At 31.6% G+C, this 23,897-nt stretch overlaps 1 protein-coding gene across 8 annotated transcripts; it reads left to right on the top strand.

Moving 5' to 3' along the window:
* Clip-190 (Cytoplasmic linker protein 190) lies at positions 1-23,842 on the top strand. Of its 8 annotated transcripts, none has more exons than XM_072890946.1 (17): positions 2-162; positions 907-1,192; positions 7,851-7,919; positions 8,875-9,027; positions 9,349-9,537; positions 10,697-10,901; positions 11,469-11,694; positions 12,690-12,746; positions 14,101-14,241; positions 14,578-14,730; positions 15,550-15,570; positions 17,843-18,026; positions 18,162-18,833; positions 19,132-19,250; positions 19,327-19,639; positions 19,939-20,090; positions 20,163-23,842. In XM_072890946.1, the coding sequence occupies exons 2-17, from the start codon at positions 931-933 to the stop codon at positions 22,176-22,178; spliced, it is 4,932 nt and encodes a 1,643-aa protein (XP_072747047.1). In that variant the 5' UTR covers positions 2-162; positions 907-930; the 3' UTR covers positions 22,179-23,842. The 8 variants fall into 8 exon arrangements, with proteins under 8 accessions (XP_072747053.1, XP_072747054.1, XP_072747047.1 ...); XM_072890945.1 differs by having other exon boundaries at positions 14,566-14,730; XM_072890949.1 differs by lacking the exon at positions 7,851-7,919 and having other exon boundaries at positions 14,566-14,730.
* The last annotated feature ends 55 nt before the right edge of the window (positions 23,843-23,897 follow it).

Below are 23,897 nucleotides of genomic sequence, written 5' to 3'. Positions count from 1 at the left end.
TACAACGGCAGTTGCGGCAGTGGCAGTTGACATTTTTTTCTGTGCGAAGGGTAGTTAGACGAACTTTACGTTGTATGCGTAAATCGCGATTTGTTTCGATCGTCGCGAGTGAAATGTGAAATTATTGGTTTCGCGAATCATCCCGAATAATATCTTGTTCAGGTGAGATCCCATTTTCTTCGTTCCTCTTTCATTTGCAAATGTCAATCCGCGTATCGTTCTTTTGAGGTTAACCCCTTCTCGTCAAATGCGACTTTTTCTTCTAATTAAAAGCTAATCGTCGCGCGTAATTATTTGCATGGCTTGCACGTTATGATCGTGAACGATAACACCATCGAAACACGCGTCCGGTCGACGGTGTCACGTGAACACTGGCGTGTACTCGCAAATACTCGCGATTACCCGCGCTATTTTTTTTTCTTTCCTAAGGAGAGAATACGACAAGCTCTATTTTCCCTGGCATTATAAATTTTAAATTGATTAATTGTTAATTTTGAGGGTTTGACTCTTAATTCAAAATTTTTCATATTCTTGTAGTGTTATTTATAATTCGATTTTATTTCAATTTGATGTAATAATATTCAGTTCTTTTTATTTTATTTTAACTTTCACATTTTTTTTGATAGTTGTATATACTTTAGTAGCAAATATTGTAATTTTCTGTTAACTATTTGCTGAGATTAACATTTTATCAGAGACCATTATTGTAATTCATCTGTTCTTTTTACTTTTCTTTACTTATGTTATACAATCAGATATTACTTAATATATTTAAAACTTTTTTGAATTTTATTTTAATATAGTTTTTATATCAAATTAAACTTTTTATATATATTATACATATATTAAATATACTTCTTTATATTGTTATCTTTTACTAACAGTGTATTAATATTATTGTTACAGTGTAGTGCAGTGTTTACATAAAATATGTCGGAACTAGAGTCGTCTGAGGCTAAGCCGATGGAGGCAGAGCCATTAGAAGTGGAATCATTAAAGTCAGAGCCATCAGAGGCAAAGCTATCAGAAGTAGAGCCGTTAGTGGCAGAAGCAAAGCTAGAGACAAAGCCATCAGAGCCAAAGCCATCAGGAATAAGGCCACCGACAAAGATTGAAAGACTTTGCTCTTCTAGGCCACGTAGACCAGATATTCCACCATCTTCTCCAGTGAAATCAATGACTACAAAGATCAGTGAGTCTTTAACAAAACTGTGTCATTTTATTTCATGTATATTGCATGCCTCTATATTATAGTTTTATATTATTTGGTAACATCTCTTGTTTGATATAATATTATCCATTTCTGTATGAAATGGATGTAAGATATATGTATAAATATGTTATGTAGATTGACATAAGATATAAATATCTAATAATATTTTACATCAAATAGAAAATAAGTCTGATATTAAAAGAGAGATATTAATAAATATATTATATGTATTATACAGGATGTCTGGTAATTTGTAAAAGAGCTCTCATGTACAGGTAGAGCGGATCAAACTGAGCAAAAAAGTTCTATATTATTTTGCGATTTTCACAATAATTTTTGAGAAATTAATTAAAAAATATCGACCAATTTGTGTGAGTATTAGCACGTGGCGAGAAAAGCCAGCCCGCTGTCAAGCGGTTGCTAGTCGCACGCATAGTAACCGTGTAACAGTAGGCTGTGTCTTTTAGCTGTGCTCCTAACGACCACGTGACAGCGGGCTGTCTTTTCGCAGAGCGCTAATATATTGGCGCGAATTGGTCAACATTTTTTAATTAATTAATTTCTCAATAATTATTGCGAAAATTGCAAAATGGTAAAGAACTTTTTTGCTTAGCTTGATCCGCTCTGCCTGTACACGAGAGATTTTTTACGAATTACCAGACACTCTGTATACATGTAATAATTTTCTAATATCCCATTTTTTTATGTGCATAATAGTAGAAAGTATCTCAAAATTTATGCTTCTCTTGAATTTGTTTCTAATTTTTCGAACACTTTGTATCTCTAAATGCAATCTTGCTAAGCATTATTTTCCGTGATTATTTTATTATACAAAATTCGGCCGCGATTTGTTTCATATGTACGAATTACACACACACGCACACCGCCGAAATTAATAAATGATGATAACAATGATAAGAAGATGTATATTCATTTATTAATTCAGATGTGCTCTAAGTCGTGTTTATATAAAGTAAGTGAAGACGTGTTATACTATATATTCAATACACAAATTTATTTTACACGCGACTCGTTCTCTTTGGAATACGCACTATAAGTGACGCGTCTCATTAATTCGCCGCAGCGTGTACGTACACGAGAACGCTACGCACGCCCACGACTCACTCGTGAGCAAGCGTGAACGGCGCTTTGCTTGCTTACACGCGTGCGAGTATCTCCACAAGTTACTCGCGCGAGTCGTTCCTCGACCGTTCGCGACAACGCATCCCTCGCGTGAGAGAAACTGGTAAATATCTTTAATAAAAAATTATTAATAATTACATAATTAATTAGTTGCTTATATTCATAAGTAGTTAAAGCTTCTTTTACTTATTTTGCTAAAAGAAAAACAAATATTTAATCTTATTGTGAGTTTCGCGCAATTTTTGCCAAAAATTTTGTGGTGTGTCAAGTTAGTTTGAACGCAAAGACATTTCGCGAAACAAATTGTTTAGTAATTAATTTATTTAAGGTAATAATAATTATATTGTGTTTTAATATTTAAAAAAATAAATAGATATAAATCATACACATGTATTAAATGTACGAAAATATTTTTTCTATTAATAATTATATGATATTGTTCTCTATTATTTGTTTTTCAATTTAATCATTATGATTTATATATTTCTTTATACGTATTTTCTTATTTTTTTCTATATTTTATCCGTAAATATCCATGCCAACTAATTTGATTCATCACATTTAATCGCGAAAATAATCTGTATTTTTAAATAATAATTTGTTCTTTGAAAAGTGAAAGTAACTCGGGCAACTAATAATGGCAAAATATAATTTATAATTCGAGAATTAAAAATGCATATAAATTTTAAAAATAATGATTTTAATATAATAGATATTATTTTTTTTAAAGATGCTTTATATACTCAATATCTGTTTAATGTTGTGGTATTACATATTAAATAAAATAAGATATTAATTAGATATTATCTATATAAATTCTAAATAATAATAATTATAATAATTAATAATTTTGCTGAGAAAAATTGTCGCAATATGTTGCTTCTACTAACTTTCAAGGAATAATGTTTCCTTTAATCGTTGACCAATTTTCGTTTTTGTCAACTATGTTTTTTAACTACAGTATCTACTACTTGCTACAGTGTTTCACAATTTTTTTACATTTTCTTTAAGAACCTGAATTTTATAATTTATTATTATGTTTTTTCTTTTTTTTATAAAAAATCTAAATTTTTCTTATTATCTTAGTAATTTTTCCATATCATCTTTTCTTATTTTTCTCTTCGAATCTTTATTTTAAACACAGAAAGTGCAAGCAAGTACAAAATACATCTTACATCACTTTATGTTTCCATTACGCCTTCCATCTCGGTGCATCTTTATGGTGGCGCATAACGAGCAAAGTGCGTTTTCGCGTTTCGCGTCTTTGTTACATTCCAGGGCATGTATCTTACCTTATTGGTGCAACTACATTGCATTGCCTTCCCTGGACTATCGTGCCGCGTCGGCTGACGCATTGCGATTATGCAAGTCGGTGTTATTTTGCGCCCGCGATTTCATCTCGTTTCATCTTTCCTCTCTGAGTTTTTTCTTTTCTTCGATTTCTTCCGTTTCTTCTATTCTTTTTCTCTCACTTCGTGCTCCATGCAAGAGATCGATTGATCGTCTTAAATTTCGTAACTCGATCGAAAGTCTCAAGGCCCATCTGTTTTTCGTTTCTGGTATTATTCTATAGGATATACTTATATGGAGAGAAAAATTGTATGTGATTATTAAAATTTTATATGAAATTAAGATATAGAAATATGTCGAATGCTTTGATTAAAAACAAAAAAAAATAAATTTTTATTCAATTTTCATAATTTTAATTTAATAGCTCAATCTCCAGAGGTGTATAAATAAATAAATTTGCTTTTGTGATTATTTAAATGTATTTGAATTAAATTATCAAATATATATTATTGTATTTAAACAACAAAATATTTCTAGAATGACTTTGATAATAATTTTTACAAAAAGATTTAATTTTTGGATTTAAAATTAGCTAATCATGTGTAATAGAAAAATTATTGAAACAAAATGTGGAATGATACATTAACACTTTATTTAAAATTAATGGCATGCAAACCATCCAAACTATTATTAAAATAAGTATTGTTAGATTTCGCGATATTCTAATTATAAATTAATATTCTAATTATAAAGTAAATTACATGGCTCATTTCAATATTATCATGGGTTTTCTATTCGTAATTTTGATCAAATAAATTTTCTTTCGCGAATTTGAAAAAGGCAATAAAAAGTTTCGACGCTTTGCAATGACGTAATCATCACTGCCATGGTGTTTTGCCGTAGCTGTGACACTATCGGCTAAATATGGAGAGATATACGTTTTATAAGCGTGCGAGGTTGCGTTGATGGGTTATGCTCATTTCGGGTTGCTTTGCCCATCTATTTATATAAGGTGTCCAAAATATTAAAGCCGGTTTTAATTTGAATTCTGTGGTCTGACGAAAGTCCACGGTAAATATTAAAACTATTAAACACATATGTGATCTACTAAAATGGCAATGTAATGCGACGAGCCTATGTTTTGCATTATTCTTTTTATCTTTGCGATTTCCAGATTATAAATGTTAATTTATTTTAAGAGTTATCTTAAAAACACTTCACTTCTGAAAGCGAACTATTTGAGAAAAACCTGAACTATACATATGTATAATATAAGGTAGGGCGTGTCGCATTCCACTTACGTCTGTTTAAGTATAGAATTATATATATTCTTTATTGATTCGAAATTATTTTTGCAGTTCGGCAGATAAATATATCATTAATTATTATGTCATAATCGGAAAGACATTGATTATAATCGCTTAATCGTATTAGTTTATTACGTCATAATTTCGTTACAACGTGGAATAAATTACATGTAATAGCAATAATGGTATCCCCCTATAGCTATTAACCTTGTTTACCTAGATATTCACGCTTGAAGGAGCAAAGCGCCAATATTTCGATAGCTGCTTCTATGGGTTACGTTACATATCGAGTGATGACTTGACACCTTATTAACCTTATTGTTAGATTCAGAACGTGGGATAATCTGTATTGATAAGATTAAGCAATTTGATATCCAACGAATCGCTATATTCGAAATATTTTGATAGTGTTTAAAATTTTTTTCTAAAATTAAAAAAACATTTTTCTTATATTTTAATGTTAAAATTTCAATATAAATATATGTAATATGAAATTATATACAGAATTTTTACTACAAATATTCTAAGAAGGAATTATAAATATTTTTGCAATATTTCGAGCAAAAATAAAATTAGCTTGATTTATTACAATCTACAGTCAATTTTATGTATTTAAATTTCGTAGGAATTACAATTCAATTGTAGGGTATAATTTATTAGCGGCCGATATTTAATCAGGAGGAATAAGATACAGGGAATTAAAATGGCAATTCATCATGCGATGCGCATAATAATTCACAGAGACTCGCAAACACGCAAGTGATGGCGCCGCGATTTTGCATCAGATTCCATTGATACATTAATCGCAGTTAACACGCTCGAATTAAAAAATACAGTGTATCCTGTCATTGAATCATCGCAAGCGATCGTGTAACGCACGTCACGTATGACTCTAATCATAGACTGTCATCGCACAAGGTTTCGCATATATTTACGTAGCAACAAAAATTGTATGGAAATAAACGAGTCCTCTGAATTTTAATGAGAAACACTTGTTTCTTAACAAAATTATGGAATAAATTTTTTCTTGGCTTGAAATTTAATCGAAGGTCAAATTCTCTTAATCTTTCACACATTCTTTCAACATTGTATATTTTCATATATATATATATATATATATATATATATATATATATATATATATACAATAATTTATTTAACATTACAATATTATGTTTATTAACATCTTAATAATTAAATCTAAAAAGGACTTTCACCAGAGTTTATGTAAATCTAATAGTAATAGTTTTAAACCATTGCTTCTCCTCATTTATCGATGTTAAGACGAACGAGCCGCCTAAATGCATTTTTAATGTCGATAAGCACCGTCAATCGCTTACTCGCATTATTAAGAGCAAAAAAACAGCGCATGCATAAAAAGGTGCATTTAATGTAGATTGCACTGTGATAAAGTCGCCGAGATTTATGCATAATAATGCCTCTCTGGCGCTGCTGCGGAGATATCTCGCCGCGGTTTGCAATCGCGTAATCGCGATTTCATCTCGTCGAACAGAGATTTCGACCCACGCGACCGACCTACTACGACAAGACACGTGCCCACGCACCGCTTTTCCATAAATAATTAATCGAGTATATCGCGCGAGAATCGCCGCAATATACCCGGACATATATATCGCGACTCCTTTTCTGGAGTTTTTTTCGCGGCGCGTGTCGCGAAAACATTAACAAGGTGAATGCTGAAGCTTTGTTATGCCGACACGTAATCATCACATATAGACTACGATATCTTACTTTATATTTCTATAAAGAAATCACAAAACTCGGTGGAAACTTTGCCCTTTAATTATCGTTAATTATTATATATCTTTAAATGTGTTTTTATACATATGTTTTTGTATACATTTAAAGGCCCATTTAAGCAATAAATGTTAACTTAGAATACGGACTTTAACTTCAATCGGATATATAGAAATGCGAAAGAAAATTTACGATGAATTTATAAAAATAAATGGCCATTAAAATTAGAAATCAGTAATTTAGAATTAAAGTTATTAATTATATAAATATTAAATTATTAAATATTACAATTTACTACAAAAAAAATATTAATTATATAAATTGAAAATTAAGTCTACTTTTTTAATGAATAATTTAAAAAAATAAGAAAAGCAAATTTTTTATGAGAGTTTATGCTGGAGACAGGAAAATATGCATTTTTCGTTTTATCGGTTTATTGAAATAATGAGATGCGATGAACGATCATCTAAAAATATCTCGCACGATTGCATACTGCGCTAGAAATCGCCAGTTCTTATCGGCATCATCTGCACACACCCTGACTCATCATTAACAATTCGTTTACATAACTCTCTGTCTTGAGCCGATTGTGATCAACTTCCGACAGTGATTATCGCAACGACAATTACCAAACCAAGCCCTGATCTATTTCACGCCGAGCCATCTTCCGTTGCATCTCTCTTCACTTGATAATTATTAGCAATTAACTTGCTATAATCAACTTTGTGCGATCTAACTGGCGACATTGCATGTCCCCAAATTTATTATCGACATTACGCAAATTAACCTGAAAAAATAATAAGCTCATGTAAATTGCATATATATTATATTTAATATATTAATTTGTCAATATTAATTTTTGCAATATTTTAATTATTATTGAAAATTCTTATTTTACTTGTTAGATAAATATTATTTTGCTGATGTAATTTTATATCAAATTATAGTGCGTGATGCTCTATTTTTCGTATACACGAATTATCATTAATGATAATTAATGTTCATTAAAATTGACTGAGAAAAAGTTTAATTAAGCGATTATATGACGAAGTGAAAACTAAGTTTTTCGCGCGGAAGAATACGTTGCTCTTTATTTTCGTTTTTGCTATGATTTGCGTTATTTTGCATGACAACGGCAGAACAGATGGAGCCTCTCTGGGAATCGCGCGGCCGTCAAATAGATGAGGCTAGCTTGCGAAGAGGGTCAGGTAAGTGGCACTCAAGTTTTTCTGCGTTCTCGAAGATTGCAATGCATTTATAAAATCCCTGCATACTGTGAGAAAAATGGCAATAATCTTAAAACTGCTTGAAGTCTTTAGTTTTGCAAGACGCTAGTTAAAATCAATGTTGCAAATCCGGACTTTAGTGTGTTATATTTAATTAAAATATAGTTATATTTAAATTATTCCGCTTTTGCAACAATGCCGAATATATATCAAACTATGAATATAACTATAAATTTATAAACGTTGTTGATGTGTAAAAAATAATTTGCGTGATGATGTCGTTTGTATTGCGTGACGTGTTTTTACTTTGCATTATGTCATGTATATAGTGTATAATTACATATTATATTATGTATGTAGATATATGTTACACATGCGAAATGTTTCGTGTAGTAATTCATATAATAATGTAATGTTCAGTAATTAAATTCATATAGTAATCAATTGTTCTCCAAGATATTATTACACTTGTTATTTGCATTAAAAATGATTAAAAAAGTGTTTTCTTTTTCCATTTTTATAGCGGGAATTCAATTCTTTTGCTGATTTATATTAAATTTCACAAATTATTAATCAAGATTAATAATTAATCAAGAATATTTTTTTAATCTCGAATTTAATGTAAGAAGGAAAATTTAAATATAGTATTATTTTAATAGAAACTATCTACACACACCCTTAGAATTGTAAATATTTTATGAATCTTTAACAAAGTTGGAAAATATGATTCTTTAATTCAGCAAAGATTTTAAAAAAATTTATATATGATAATCATTTATAGCATATTTCTTTTAATATTATTTGTCGGTAATAAAAATTAAAACTAAAATTTTATTAAATTAAAATAGATAAAATAGATAATATTTTTAAGTTAGCCGGATTATAGTGTTGTCAAAATAGTCGCATTTCAAAGAAAATCGTCTTCGATCCCGCGCAGATACCAGCGTCGTTCTGACTGAGGACACAGAAAGCTTTATGATCGGTGATCGAGTATGGGTCGGCGGCACAAAACCTGGCAAAATCGCCTACATCGGCGAGACCAAGTTCGCTCCTGGGGACTGGGCAGGAGTCGTCCTGGACGAGCCCATCGGTAAAGATCACTTTCACGATCCTACGAGTCCCGATTGAATCGTAAAGCTTAGGGAGCAAATCTTGAAGAATTCTAATGACTATCAGAAATCCAGAATTATTAAGAATTTTCTTCTATGTCGTCCTGATTAATCAAGATCCATCATAACGCAAACTACATCCCTATTCCCCAAAGGAATCTCTATTAATTGCTAATAAAAATTGAAATATTTTTCAATTAACATACAAAAAATAGACAGAGATAGAAAAAAGAGAAGTAGAAAAAATAAATTGAAAAAAAAAGATTGATAGAACTCACAGAAGACGCGACCTTGAACTGCAGGGAAGAACGATGGTTCGGTGGCGGGTAGCCAGTACTTCCAATGTGAACCAAAGAAAGGGATCTTTTCGAGGCTGACTAGACTGACCAGAGCACCATTGGGTGGGTATCAGAGTATCACCTCGACGCCGACATCGCCACCCGAAAGCATCAGGGGCAGCTATCTCGGCAAATCCACGTCACCGTCATTGAGTAAGGATCGCTGCAAGAGATACTCGCCACGTCCGTAGTTATCTAACTAGCGTTGCACGCCATACACCATCCACGAATTTTATTTAATTTCTCGACCTTAACTCTTTCACCCCCTCCCCTTCCTTCTGTACTCCTAGAATACATCCGAGAAAAATATCAGTCGATTCAAAAGATTTAAATAAATGGCTGGTATATTAATCGAAAAAGACAATCTTTAGGTAAATAGTTTATTTTAAAAAATTAGTTGTAGCATATGATTATATCTAATGTTCTATTTGATAACAAAATGTTAATAGAATTGAACAATAAAAGAAAAGCGAGGTGAAAGAGTTAGTCGACCGTTAGAGGCTTAAAGAGCACAAAAATTATTATTTTAGTTATAGCATTACGATGTTGCTTTAAAAAATACGCTAATCGCATAAAGTAAACTGTGCAACTTATTGTTAGTGTACAAGGGCAAAGAGGTGAAGTTTTTTTTTTTAATTTTGGCGTACAGCATGGAAATAATTTAGTTTTGCATGTAGCGAGATGTGTGGTGTTATTATTTAATTGTGAAATAATAATTTTTTTAATTTAACGTATACATTTTTATAACAATAGAAGATACTTTAAATAAATTTATTTGCAAAAATATATTTGCAGAAGCGGCTAGGAGATCTAATTTCTAGAATGGCAAAAAAATTTTTTTATAATTTTGAGAGAAATAAATTTATTAATCAAATATATTTATTAATCAAAAATATATATTAAACAAATTAATAATTAAAAATATATGTTAAATTTTTACTATTTACATATTTGTAGGAACCGATTTGTTTCGGAGGATATATAAATATATATTAAAACACAGAAGAAGCAATTTTTCAACGTGCGATAAAAGAGAATAACATTTCATATTTTACCCTATCTATAAAAAGTCTAATTTAACTTAAAAACAATAAATTTTTTCCCTAGCAAATATTTAAGATAGAATAGAATAAACATATTCGAATAAATATATTTATAGAAGCATGTGAGTGAGAGACAGTAGTTACATGATTTAAGTTTTTACTAATATCTAGAAAAAATTGAGTTTTATTGAAAAATAATGTATAATGCTCGCGTGACTTTTACGAATCGTTATATATTGATCGCGCATCGCCAAAAATTGTGAACGCAGATGTATCAACGACAAGCTTGTCCTCGTCGGTGTCGCAGAGGGATAAGTTGGAGCTAGGTGACCGGGTGATAGTGTCGTCAATGCAGGGTAGCAAAACCGGCGTGCTCAAGTATCAAGGGCCCACGGATTTCGCCGGGGGCGAATGGTACGGTGTGCAACTGGACGAGCCGCTCGGCAAAAACGACGGCTCCGTCTGCGGGAAAAGGTGTGCATTTCCCTTGTCGAATCTCGTAAAAAAAAAATACCCCCCCTTTCTCTTCGTCGCATCCTTTGCCGTACAAGATGTCTTCGCGATCAGAGCAATCATAAAAACAGTCAATTGTTCTCCAAGATATTATTACACTTGTTATTTGCATGAAAAATTATTAAAAAAGTGTTTTCTTTTTCCACTTTTATAGCGGCAATTCAATTCTTTTGCTGATTTATATTAAATTTCAAAAATCAATAATTAATCAAGAATATTTTTATAATCTCGAATTTAATGTAAGAAGGAAATTTTAATTTTTAATTTCGCGTATATGTAAGAAAAGAAATGATTTATATTTAATTATTAATTAAAAATATTTATATTTAATTGTAATTTCTCCGCAACAATTTTAAGAATCTTAAGTAGTTTCTCTTTCATTCGATTCGGTCTCCAAAGCACGCATGATCTCGAAAACGCTTGGAATGGTCAAGATACATAGTTTGCATAATCTCCTCTTTCCTCTATTCTCTGCAATCCGTACGTTCCCGAGAGATCCCCATGGAACTAACCCACCCGTTGATCCAGATACTTCGACTGCCCGCCCAAGCATGGCCTGTTCACGGTCCCGCACAAGGTCAGCAGATCGCCATCCACCAGAAAGTCGTCCATGGTGTATAAGTCGAACGGTGGCGGTGGTACCGCCGTTAACATCCCCAGCCTTCAGAAGAGAAGCTCTTCGCGCGACTCACTCGCGTCCAGCGTTGTCAGCGTCAACGCGAAAACGAGTTCACCGATCGGCACCACGACGAGGGTAAGGTTCACCATGCCAGAATGAGGGGATGAGGAGGTGCATCTGTCTCGCAACCCGCCGCAACGCTGTCGGCCCTATTTTTTTTTTTATTATTAATTTAATTGTAGAATGTGTTGTTGTTCTCGTTAATGATATTAGGTGTAATCGAGCTTTAAGTCTTTTCCTTTAAAGGATTTATGTCGTAGGAAACCTTTTTTGTGTTCGTTAGATTTTTTACGAAAAAGAACTTGGGAAAATAAACCTGAGAAATGATTTTCAAATCGACTTACGAAGTATTCAGTACGATGAAATTATTTTTCGTCAATTGAAGAAACTACAGATTATAACGAAAAGCGTGAGAATTTAAAGAGCGGATTTAATGTGCAAAAACAATTTTATATTTATTTATTTATATATATGTGTGTGTGTATAGAAAGATAGTGTTTATTATCACTTTTATAGAAAATTATTATACTTTTCTTGTACTTATAATTTTTTCTCTTCTAAATGTCGTATACAAGACTCTACGTCTAATCTTACACAGAATCGTTTAATTTAAATTCTTGACTCTTCTCTCTTAAAAAATGTAGGATCTTTTTATTCCTACACTCTTTGTTTAAATCCTTCCTTCGAGTTTGCAAATAAGAGATTCGAACCAGTTTTGCAACTGTAAAATCTAGATTTCGAAAATTTAATTTATTGTTGCACCGAACTCGTTGCATTTAAATTTTACTTTAAACTTTGAAATTGTGGGACTTGTCCTTGAATCTTTTAAGATTTAAATTCTTCTGCCGAGTTTCTTAAAGATCGATTACACGTTAAATTGTAGTCATCATTTTCGCTTTTTATAGCCTGTACCACATATACATTCCTTCCTTCTTTAACAAAAACCGTTGTATTTTAACATACGTGATTTTGTGCGAAATTAATGTATTAATTGTTCTAAGGTTACCGTTGAAATTTTTGTGCACGATCTTATTTTTATTTATTTATTTTTTTGTTTCCGTTTACATCAGACATTGCAGAGGCCTGGCATGCGCATGTCGACACATGTTTCACGAAATTCACTGCAGGTGAGACCGTAACTCCAATAATAGCTCCTGATTAATTCATTATCCTCGCCAATTAGAAGCGATCGCTGATAAGCCACCCCGCGGTTCTCCCCTGTCGCTCGCAATTAGTTTCGTATGTTAGGATAATTAAGATAATTAGCGAATCGAATTAGATGATTAGTTAAGCTCGATTGTTAATGGTCGTTCTGTGTGTGCGTTTTATTTATTTATTAATTTATTGTTATCGCTCTTGTCGGAGCTTGTAATATATAGCGATAGTTGATCTGTGTGTGTATATAATGTTAATAAAATCCTACATCTCTTTTTCTCTTCCTCGTAAATTCTTTTCTCTAATTTCTAGGTGAGTATATCTCTTCTGTGCGTCGCTTTTTTTTCTACGCGATAATTAAGCAATAGTTTGCCGTTATTACATCCGATGCAATTTTTCTTTAGTGATATTATATGAGATTATCGTGGCAGCTCGATTAATTTATATCTCAAAAATATTTTCCACGACATAGGTAAATGTAAATCTTAACCGATATCCGCGTAGGCGTAGAAACGACGACCAGCATCATCAAGTCGATTAATCAAACTCGCCGTCGCGTCGTCCGATCGGATAATGCGATCTAACGTATAATATTTACTCTTGATTTGTATTGCTAATCACACGTCGATCCAGAATCAGTCATCTACGTGTCCGTGACTATCTCGCATTTATTAAAAAATCGTTGCGTAAACTCGATGACAGCGGTAAAGCTGATGCAGAATTTGCACATTGCGCGAGTTAACAATCGATCAGCTGTTATTGAAATTTAATGTCCAATTTAATATTAACCATGATATTGTCGATTCATTTTACTCGTATTATAAAAAGTTATACAATGTAGCAAAAAGAATTATTTTATTTATCTATGCCTTTGTGTGTTAACTGGCGTTTCGTGGGTTTTGTAAAAAATTTTACAAAGAGATATATATCGATGTAAAAAAAATCAATAAGTGTTCCTAGTATCGCAAGCTTGTTTCAACTAGTTTGTAAAAATTTATGATACATAACAGGAAAAACCTTTTTGCCTTATTTTAGCCCATCCGATAGCTTTTATGAAAAGTACCTATATCAAGATAAAATTGAGGAATAGATTATTTCAGCTTTGCATCTCTTTTTTACGTTAGCAATTCTTTCGCGAATAATTTCTGTAGACTATTTTTTACTATAAATTCCATATAATAATATTAATACATTAGAATTGTATATTGATAATGTGGGTTATCGCGTTAATAAAATATAATAAAACGATTCCTTTCCTAAAGTCCTTCTCTGAAAATTCTTCATAGCACTTGAGATTTTGAATTAGAACCCAGCTCGTGGTTTTAGGAAATTCTGAAAGAGAAGCAACACGAGATAGAGCTTCTGCGAAAGGAACGGGATTTGGAACGCCAACGGGTCACCAAAGTAGCGAATCAAGCTGATCAAGCGGAGCAATCAGCACTTTCTATCAAACAAGAGTACGATAAGGTACGATATTGTAGTGTTCAAATTAAATTATAGAAAAATAATAAGTTTTTAAAAGCTCTGGAATACTGCGTCATTTATTGCTTTTTACTTTTGCTTGTGTTGGAAGTACATGCAAATTATATATATTTTTATGATAATTATTATTTTTATTAGTGATTAATTTATTATTTCGTTTATTATTAAAATTTTATTGCAATACAAATTGTTATCGACGCGATAAATTGAATGATTACTAAAGAGTTTTGTTCCAGTTTTCACATCTTCTGTTCGTTAAGTTTTATTTTATTTTTTTCTTGCATTTCTTTCGTCGTTGACGATGTTTAGTATCGCGAACAGATGCAACAAACGGTCAATGAAGCGGAGGTCACTGTCACCAAACTCGTCAACGAGAGGAACGGATTGATTGTGCAGTTGGAAGAGGAGAAACGGAAATGCGAAGATCTTCTTTTCCGTTTCGAAGAGGAATCCGTGAATAAAGATGACATACAGGTATATATACATTAATATTTATATAAAAGCGTACACATACATAGTTATGATTATTTATCAAGTATGATGAAGGCTAAGTATCTCGTTAAAATACTCGGAATACTTGGTAAGTACATTTACCATTTTTCAATTTGTTTTACACATGTGACAATAATAATGTCTTAGAGATTCTTATTCATTTCATAATAATAATAATAATAATTTTTTTTATGGATATAAAATTGATCTGAGAAAAAATGTTAAGAGACACACATATTTAATACAGACGAATAATACTCAATTTTTAAATTTTTGTTACGTTATTTTGATTTTTTTTTCGAAGATACACCTTTGTACTATTTAATAAACAATGGATTCTCCTAAAAATCCCAATATCATATTGAAAGAAATCTCATATATGTATAATATTAGATGTTTTTGGACGATATTTGTATATTAATCGCGATAAATATTGTACACTGCTTTCGTCCAAATTCACGCGGGATTACGGTGGCGGGTGATGTAAGCTACAACACACGCGAGCTTTTAGCTACATCAACTTGGCAAAGAGCTCAGAAATTAGCCCAGCAACTTTTCTTAGCTTGAAAAATATACCTAACACATTTCTTATTTTACATACAATAATTATTTATTTATTAAATAATATATATACACATATAAAACTCAACAAAAATATCAATTTGGAAAATGATTTTCAATTCCTGTGATTTTAAGCTTTACTTTAAATAATTTCGAAAAAGGAAAATCTGTAATTTTTTGAAGAGAGAAGAATACATTCAGTTCTTCGGTTAATTTGGCAAACTTACCGTTTATTTTCAGAAAGAGAGATCTGAGCAAAGTGTGAGTATCCGACGGTCCTGGGCAGAAGTGATCCAGTTTTTCAGCACCGTTAATCTAATCATCAGTCTATACCTGCATCTTTGCATTTCGTCGCAGAGCTTTTATCGAAGAGCCGAGTGACGTGTGCAACACACGAAAAACGCAAAAAAATGCTATCGCTAATTAATTTTGCACCGGCCACACTAACAATGCTAAATTACTCAGCTATATCGAAACCTTATCTCGTGCCAATCTTGAAAGAAACGTACGCGATATATTTGCATTTTTAATTATATAAATTGTTATATATCGTTAAAAAATGAGCACTTTTGTCGCGACTTTAATGTGGCACAAATCTTGATCTAACAATATTAATAATCACGCTTTGCTATTGTGTAATTGGAAGAGCTTAATCACATGCTTTATATGCAGAGAGCTATATTCGAATGCGTTCTACAATTATCATACTTTATAATAGCATATTTTGAAAATTAATTAAAATCGGGAAAATCTTCATTTTAATATAAAAATGTCAAAGTAACAATCATTTTATATTATAAATTATAAGAGAGTCACTGATAAAATAATCGCGAAAAATTTGCACGCTCAATTTTGTAATTATGCTTATACGAGAGAAAATATCGATCTGTAATTGATTTTTACTATTTTTTATTTCGCTTTCCTAATTTCTTTTTCTGGATTTTTTTATCAATAGATATTACTATCTATTGTCAGATATAAGTAAGTTATAATTACCAGTAGCAAATTTCAATTATTACATATAAATAATTTAAACTTTTCCTCTTTTCATGAAAATTTAGATGGCATGATTAACTTAAATAAATTATTCAATGTGTGGGCATCTGTGAAGAATAAAAATTTATCTTTGTTTCGAGAAATATTTATATTAATTTCTTTTGTGGATGTCTTATATTATATTTCTTTCTTTTAAATTTTTATGTCACGAGAAATCAAAACTTGAAAAATTTTAAAAAGAAAAAAAAATTATATTTCTTTTTCTGATCATAATAAAAATAAGCTACATGCTACAAATTTACTAAAAATTGATCAATCAAACAAAATAATTAATTTAACATTAATTAATTAACAAAACTTGAATTACGATAACAAATCAGTAGACTTGTAAGCATAATTATGAACTTGAACGGTAAACTCTATGTGATATCGTATTATTCTAATTCTGACTTATAACTCGAGAACTATTGTATGACTTCGACATTTTTACATTAGAATTTTTTCTAGATTCTAATTTTTAATATAATTAAAATATACTATATAAATATTGTGCGATGATTGTATAGAACAATTTACACTCTATTTTTATAACTATAAAATAATATTATGATAGGCGTTATATACTTATTTATTAATCATAATTATTATATTTATTTATTTATTTATTTATTTATTTATTTATTTATTTATTATATGCATTATATTGGCTTTTTTTCGCATTTTTATATTTCAAATTTATATTATTTAATTAATATTTTTTTCAACTTTTTGTTTGTGTGATATGTACGTATTCGTATGCTCAAATGTCAAAATCAGATAATATATTTTTTTTGCATTCTGAATATACGCGTAGATTTATTTATTTCTTTTGTTCTCTGATCTGACAAAACGTTTGTTTCTTGCATATCAACACTCACACATTGCGCTTTACATATTTCTCTCAACATGCTTTCTATTTTTCGATATACGCTTTCGAGTATTAATAGACTTATTATTTCTATAATTGTTCGAAACTTAAAATAACGTTTTTTTTTTCAAGATTTTTTGTGTTATTTAAACAAACTTACGTAATAATCCTTACGTGATAAAAATTTTAATAATTAAAGTTTGTTCGAGTTTTATTTTAAAATTAATTTTATTTTTCATGCGGAATGTGTCTATTTTTTTTTATATTAAAAAAATTGTACGATGAATTTAAATATTCTCTATAGTAATATATGTTTTATAATATTAGAGACAATTAATTTATTACGAAATGTCACCGAAATTAGGTCACTAAAAAATAAGAGATCTTATCTTTACCCAAATAAAAAATACTAAACAAATATATATAAAATTCATTTTTTAAATAATCTTACACTAGATTATTATATAACAAATTCTCAGCAAACGAAATATATGTTTTCCACAACAGATACTATTGTTTCATATTTTTTAGAATAGAAGAAATTGCACATTATAATACTCGAAACGCGAACACGCTATGTATGATCTCGTACTTCCCTAAAGACTTAAACAGCTTCCCTTATCATGCTAGGTCATAAATACTGTAAATGAAAGCAGGATCAAGCAGCTCGAGGAAGAGCTCGCTGAGGAACGACGAGAACGCGCCGTTCAGTTGGAACGTGACAGCATCAAACTCTTCGAGGCCGAGGAAGAATTGACGCGGCTGCGTAACGAGATCAGTTGCGCGACCAGCTCGCACAATTCTCAGCTTCATGGTAATAACGTGATAATTCTTAAATTTATATGCGGTCAGATCTTAAATCTCTTATATTCAAGATCTAAGCGATTTTATGATTTTATTCACCTTCTTCCCTCGATGACCTAACCACTTTATCGGATCGGGCTTTTAGATCTGGAAAGCCGTAATCAGAGCTTAGAAGAGATCAAGAATAGCTTAGAGAAGGAAGCGCAGGAAAAATCAAGCCTGGTGAACGAATGCGTGGAGCGCATCCGGGAACTGGAACTTGAGCTGAGCAAAACGCAACAAGAGAACACGTCGCACAGCGAATCCCAGGGTCGTCTGGAGAAAGAATTGGAAGCGGTTAGACAAAGCCTGCAAAGCAGAGAAACATTGATAGGAAATATGAAACTAGAATTCGAAAAGAGTACAAACCTGTTAAGCGAGGAGCTACGAAAGTCAAAGGAAACGATCGAGACAATCAAGAGAGAGAGCGCAAGCGAGAAAAATTCGTTGTTGTCGGAGTATCGACAAACGATCGAGGAAAAAGATCGGTTGATCAAGATAAAGACCGAGGAGTTAGAGAATGAGTCCAGGAAGCTGTTAGAGCAGCAGAACGTGGTCCTGGATAGCCTGAAGACCGAGAACATTAAACGTATCCATGAACTGTCAGAGTCTTTCGAGCAACAGTTGCGCGCAAAGGACTCGAAAATCGAGGAAGTCTCACAGCAACTCAATAAGAGAGTATCTGAGACCGAAAGACTATTGGCCGAATTGGCCGCTGAACGAGAGCTTTGCAAGAAGAAGGATGAAGAACTGATTGACGCTCTACGAAAGTTGGAAGGTATGTGTCATAAAAATTACTTAATGGAAAATTTGATTAATTAAGAAGCTTTTGATAATCCGGAAGATTAATCTTTTACCATACTTATAAACAATTTTATGTATTTTTTAAATTTCTTTATTTTATATTTAACTTTTAAATATTCTTGATATCTAGTGCTTAGTGTTTATTACAATAATACTTTTCGCATTCTGTATATAAGTCATAAAACATAATATATAATATATAATAATAAATAATAGATTAAAAATTACTGACGAGATGAAATCTTATTAATTTTATTGCATACATTTTGCAGAATTAAGTACAAAACTTAAATTGACCGAAGAAAGGAACAATGTGTTGTCGAAACAGATTCAAGAGTATAGAATGGTGAGTGACGACCATGTCAAAATTATTCACGAAAAGCAACAATTGGTGAGCACATCTTTTTTTTATTTTACACAAATGTGACATTTAAAATTTATTTTTTTACTATCTTTTATCCCTCCAGGAGAAAAACTTAGCTAATTTAATCGCTTCGGAAGAGCAATCTACTGCACAACTAAATAAATTGAATGAAGTACTGAAAGTGAAAGATAGAGAGCTCGCGGAACTGCGAAATGCTAATGTGGCACAATTGGAAGAAATAACTAAACGTTTTGAGGCCCAAATTAATGATAAAGTTAAATATATCGACGAGATAAACGCAGACATCGCGCAGAAAGCCTTGATGCTCGCTAAACTGGAGAAAGACATTGCTGATCTGAAGGCGATTATAGCAAGCAAAGATGAAGAGATCAAACATCTTCTTGAAAAGACTTCAGGTAAAATAAAATGCGAGTTATAGTTTAAAGAAAAACGTTCAAAGAACAAATTAGATTTAAAATTTCATAAAATATAAAATAAATATTTTTATAATTTATATTTTTTATTTAAAATTAAAACTTTTTTTTAAATTAAAGAAATTATGAAAACACAACTGAAAACTTTGAATTTCGCTGGTCATTACGAATCAAATGTGCGTAGAAATTATAAAGTTTCTTCAATTCTTAGGATTTAATTAAAATTAATTATATATTAATTTATATTATATTAATTGCAAGACTTGTTTTATATATTTTAGAGTTGCAAGATGCTCTCACGTTATCTGAACAAACGAAAACGAATTTGGAGAGCGAACTTCGTGTATTCGAATCGAACATGCAGAATTTGAATCAACAGGTTGCAAGATCGGAAGAGAAAATATCGCAATTATTATTACAAAAAGAAAAACTGGTTAGTATAAGAGAATGAATGTAAGATGATTAATTATTAATCCATTAAATTTATAATTTAATTTACTTGTAGGAGAGTGATGTAGCGAACGCGATTAGCAGTTCCGCCGATTCATCGGAACAGCTATCGAAGTATAACGAAGACTTACGAAAAAAAGAGAAGGAGCTAGATGAAGCTCGTGAAAAGATCTTCCATATAGAATCTACGTTGAAACAAACAGAGGGAAAATTGTCCAACACCGAAACGGAATTAAATAAAAACGTAGAGTTAGTAGAACAATTACGTTCAGAAAAATCAAATTTGGAATCACAAATAAGCGATACTAAAAAATCAAATGCAGACTATGCCGAGAAAATACGCGAATATGAACAAAGAGAGAACGAATTATCGACAAAGTTGAAGGACAGCGAACATGTCAAGAAGGATTTAGAGCAAAAATCTAGCGAAATCTCTAATCTTACAGAAAGATTGACAAAGAAAGAAAAAGAGATCGTTAATCTTCGCGAGGTGCACAAAACCATGGAAAGTTCTCACGAAGAACAGATAGCCTCATTCCGGAAAGAATTGAAAACCGAATCAGATAAATCATCAAAGTTGGAGAACTTGATTGAGGAAATGAATTTGAAGTTTCAAGACACGGAAAATAAACTGTCTGAATTGCAAAAGACGCATGACGCTTTGGTTAATGACAAAACGGCAGCCGATAAGAATTGGACCATATCTTTGAATACCATGACCAGTACGATAGAGGAATTAAAAGACAAATTGAAAGACGCTGAAAACATTATTAGAGATAAGACGGACGAAGTGTCGAAGACGAGAGCGGAGATGGAAAAGTCGCAAGCACAAATAATTGAAATGAACGCCGCAATTTCTTCCATGAAAGAAGATCATGTTCGTAATAGCGATGAACTGAAAAATGCTCAAGAAACAACTGCGCAGAAACAAAGCGTGATAAACGAATTGACTAAAATCAAAATTACTTTGGAGAACTCAATGAAGTCCTTGGAAACTCAATTGTCGAATTTACACGGGGAATTGGATAAGAGAGAGAAGCTCCTGACAGAGATGGAAATTACAATAAAGGAATCGGAAACTTCTAAAAAGAAAGAAGTGATGAAACTGCAAAACTTATTGGAAGGTGAGACTGTAGCAAAACAAAACGAGATTGAAGACATAAATAGACAAAATAAAGAGCTTGAAGAAAAATTGCGATTATCGCAGGACGCTATAGATAGGCACAAATCCGATTTAAATGATAAAGAGACTATTATCGGTAAATTGAAGGCGCAGATGAAGGCTTTGGAAGATGCGCAGGTAGAAAGGATCAAAGCAGAGCAACAGTCGCGAAATGAGGAAACCAAATTGAAACAAAATGAATTGAGCAGCGCGAATAAGCGGATTCACGAGCTGCAGCACGCGATGAACGCGTTGGAAAATCAGCTGAAGGAACAGGCTGATCTGGCGAGAACTATGGAAAATAATGAGAAGGAAGTGAAGAAAAACGTCCAGAACTTGCAGGAGAAGTTAAATGTTGCTAAGACAGAAGAGACACGACTTCTAGACGAGCTGAGCCGGCTAGAGAAGGAGAACAGGCAGGTTACCGCAAAGTGGACAGAGGCAACGAATCAATTAAAGTTGTCGCACGAAAATTTAAAGAACACTTACGATGGGACGGGTGACATGAAACAACAACACATTGTCGCAAAACTGCAGGAGGAGAACGACACTGCAAAGAGTCAGATAGATTTTTTGAACTCCGTGATAGTCGATATGCAACGTAAAAACGAGAAATTGTTATGTAAGATCGAGGTTCTCGAAATGGGAGTTCCTGCTAATGAGGCCGAGGACTACACTCGAAGCACACTAGATAAGCGAACGGCAGCGCCCCGTATGTTCTGTGATATTTGCGATCGATTTGATCTGCACGAGACAGAAGACTGTCCCCGACAGGCTCAAGATTTCTCGGATGGAGTCCCAGAGAAAGCGAAATCCTCGAAGAAGCAATCCGTGGAAAGGCCGTACTGCGAAAACTGTGAGATGTTCGGTCATGACACACACGATTGCGACGACGCCGAAACATTTTAACGTTGCGTCATACTGTCGACACTGTCCATAAATCCATTTCATTTGCTTGCCAATATGTCCCGCGCGTAGGTATAAAGGGATCTGTTTTAAACTTTACAGAGTATATATATATATTTTTGTATGGGAGATTTTTCGATTGTATCCTAAATCTCTGAGTATATATGAGTCTTCCCGCGTAAAATGTATTCTAAAACATTATAAGCAAGATTTATGCTCTCTTCAAATGTAACACGATTTTAGCAAGATACTTTTTGTTCCGGAACATGTGTATACTTGTCCTTACATTATTGAATCTAAAATTATATATTAAACACAAAAAATTGACAATTATATACTAAAATTTATTTTATAAATTATTTATTATGTATTAATTATCTCAGAAATTATGCTTAATGTATTTTTTTTTAACTTTGAAATACAAAAAAAGAAAAACAATTTGTATGGAACACCCATGGCGTTAAAAAGGTTATTTATTATTATTAGATTTATTAGATAATTATTTAATGTTACTTTTATGTACAAATGTATTTGAAGGGAGTATATTTGCTTTTCAGTTTTAATATCTATTTTTTAACACTTTTGTGACAAGTACGTGTAATTATGTATATATATTAGGCATATTGATTAATTTGTGTTATCCTTTTATTTAATATTTATTTTTGCGTTTTTTGCGCACTTTAAGAAGACAGTTCCTGTAGTGCTCGCTAATAAAAGGCGCAAGTTCGGGCACGAGAGGATCTTTTCGATCAATTTCGGCGCCCATCTTCGATATATCCTTATTACCCTCCGCTGGAAGATTCTTTAGCCTTTTCGTCTAGTAGAAAAAAAAAGGAAGTAGAAAACATACGTACATGTCTCGAACAACTTTAAAGGTAAATTAAAGGGAGTATCATGGCCTGCTATTGTCTTGCCTCTTTGTTAATGAATCTTCTTATGATTGAAGATATATTTTCTATTGTAAGTCGATTGTATTGTTGTAATATGTGATGCATTCGAGATAATGCTTTGTAGATAAGAATAAACAAACTTCTGACGCGAAATATCTGTAAATCTCTTATATATACATATATTTCGATATGACTAGGTCTTCTTATCTCTATTTATGAGAGAGATGTATATAATATAAATTTTAAAATATAAGAAAGAATACTTTTCCAAAGAGAGGGATAATATTGACATAAGTCATAAATAATTTTTATTTGCCTTTCTTGAATCATTCTAACTGTTATGACATATATATGCGCATTATTAGTTAACTTACCTGCAATGATATTCAGTTGTATGTTCTACGTAGCACAAAATGAAATCTATAAAAACTCTAAAATCAACATTTTCACTTTGATTCTTAATGAGAAAAATCTTTTATCATGTAGCGAAAGCAATATATAGAATGAAAAATGCGAAATTATAACAACAATTGATATAATTATAAGCTTTCCAGATATCAGTGAGAGTGAAAACAGTTATGCAATCCGTCACATAATTCAATTGATATTTACAAAATAAAATTACATATAAACAGTCCGCGTGAAGTAACTTTTATTAGTAACCCTCTAATTTCGATATACTTTTTCCATGTAGGAAAAAGTTCCTTTCCATTCTCTCTTCGAAACACTAAAAAATTAGCGAATATATATATAAATATATATATATATATATATATATATATATATATATATATATATATATATAATAAAAGATAATATAAAAAAAATGTAA

This window comes from Anoplolepis gracilipes, chromosome 4, assembly GCF_047496725.1.
Source record: "Anoplolepis gracilipes chromosome 4, ASM4749672v1, whole genome shotgun sequence".
NCBI classification, from domain to species: domain Eukaryota; kingdom Metazoa; phylum Arthropoda; class Insecta; order Hymenoptera; family Formicidae; genus Anoplolepis; species Anoplolepis gracilipes.
The sequence above is the reverse complement of the archived record's forward strand: the minus strand, read 5'-3'. Positions and strand labels throughout refer to the sequence as shown.

What these genes read in the sequence shown, in the direction of transcription:
- Clip-190 (XM_072890945.1), top strand. Translation starts at nt 931, where the DNA reads ATGTCGGAACTAGAGTCGTCTGAGGCTAAGCCGATGGAGGCAGAGCCA. An exon ending in CGATCGGCACCACGACGAGG is followed by an intron (nt 11,695 to 12,689) that starts GTAAGGTTCACC and finishes CGTTTACATCAG; the next exon opens with ACATTGCAGAGGCCTGGCAT. An exon ending in TGAATAAAGATGACATACAG is followed by an intron (nt 14,731 to 15,549) that starts GTATATATACAT and finishes GTTTATTTTCAG; the next exon opens with AAAGAGAGATCTGAGCAAAG.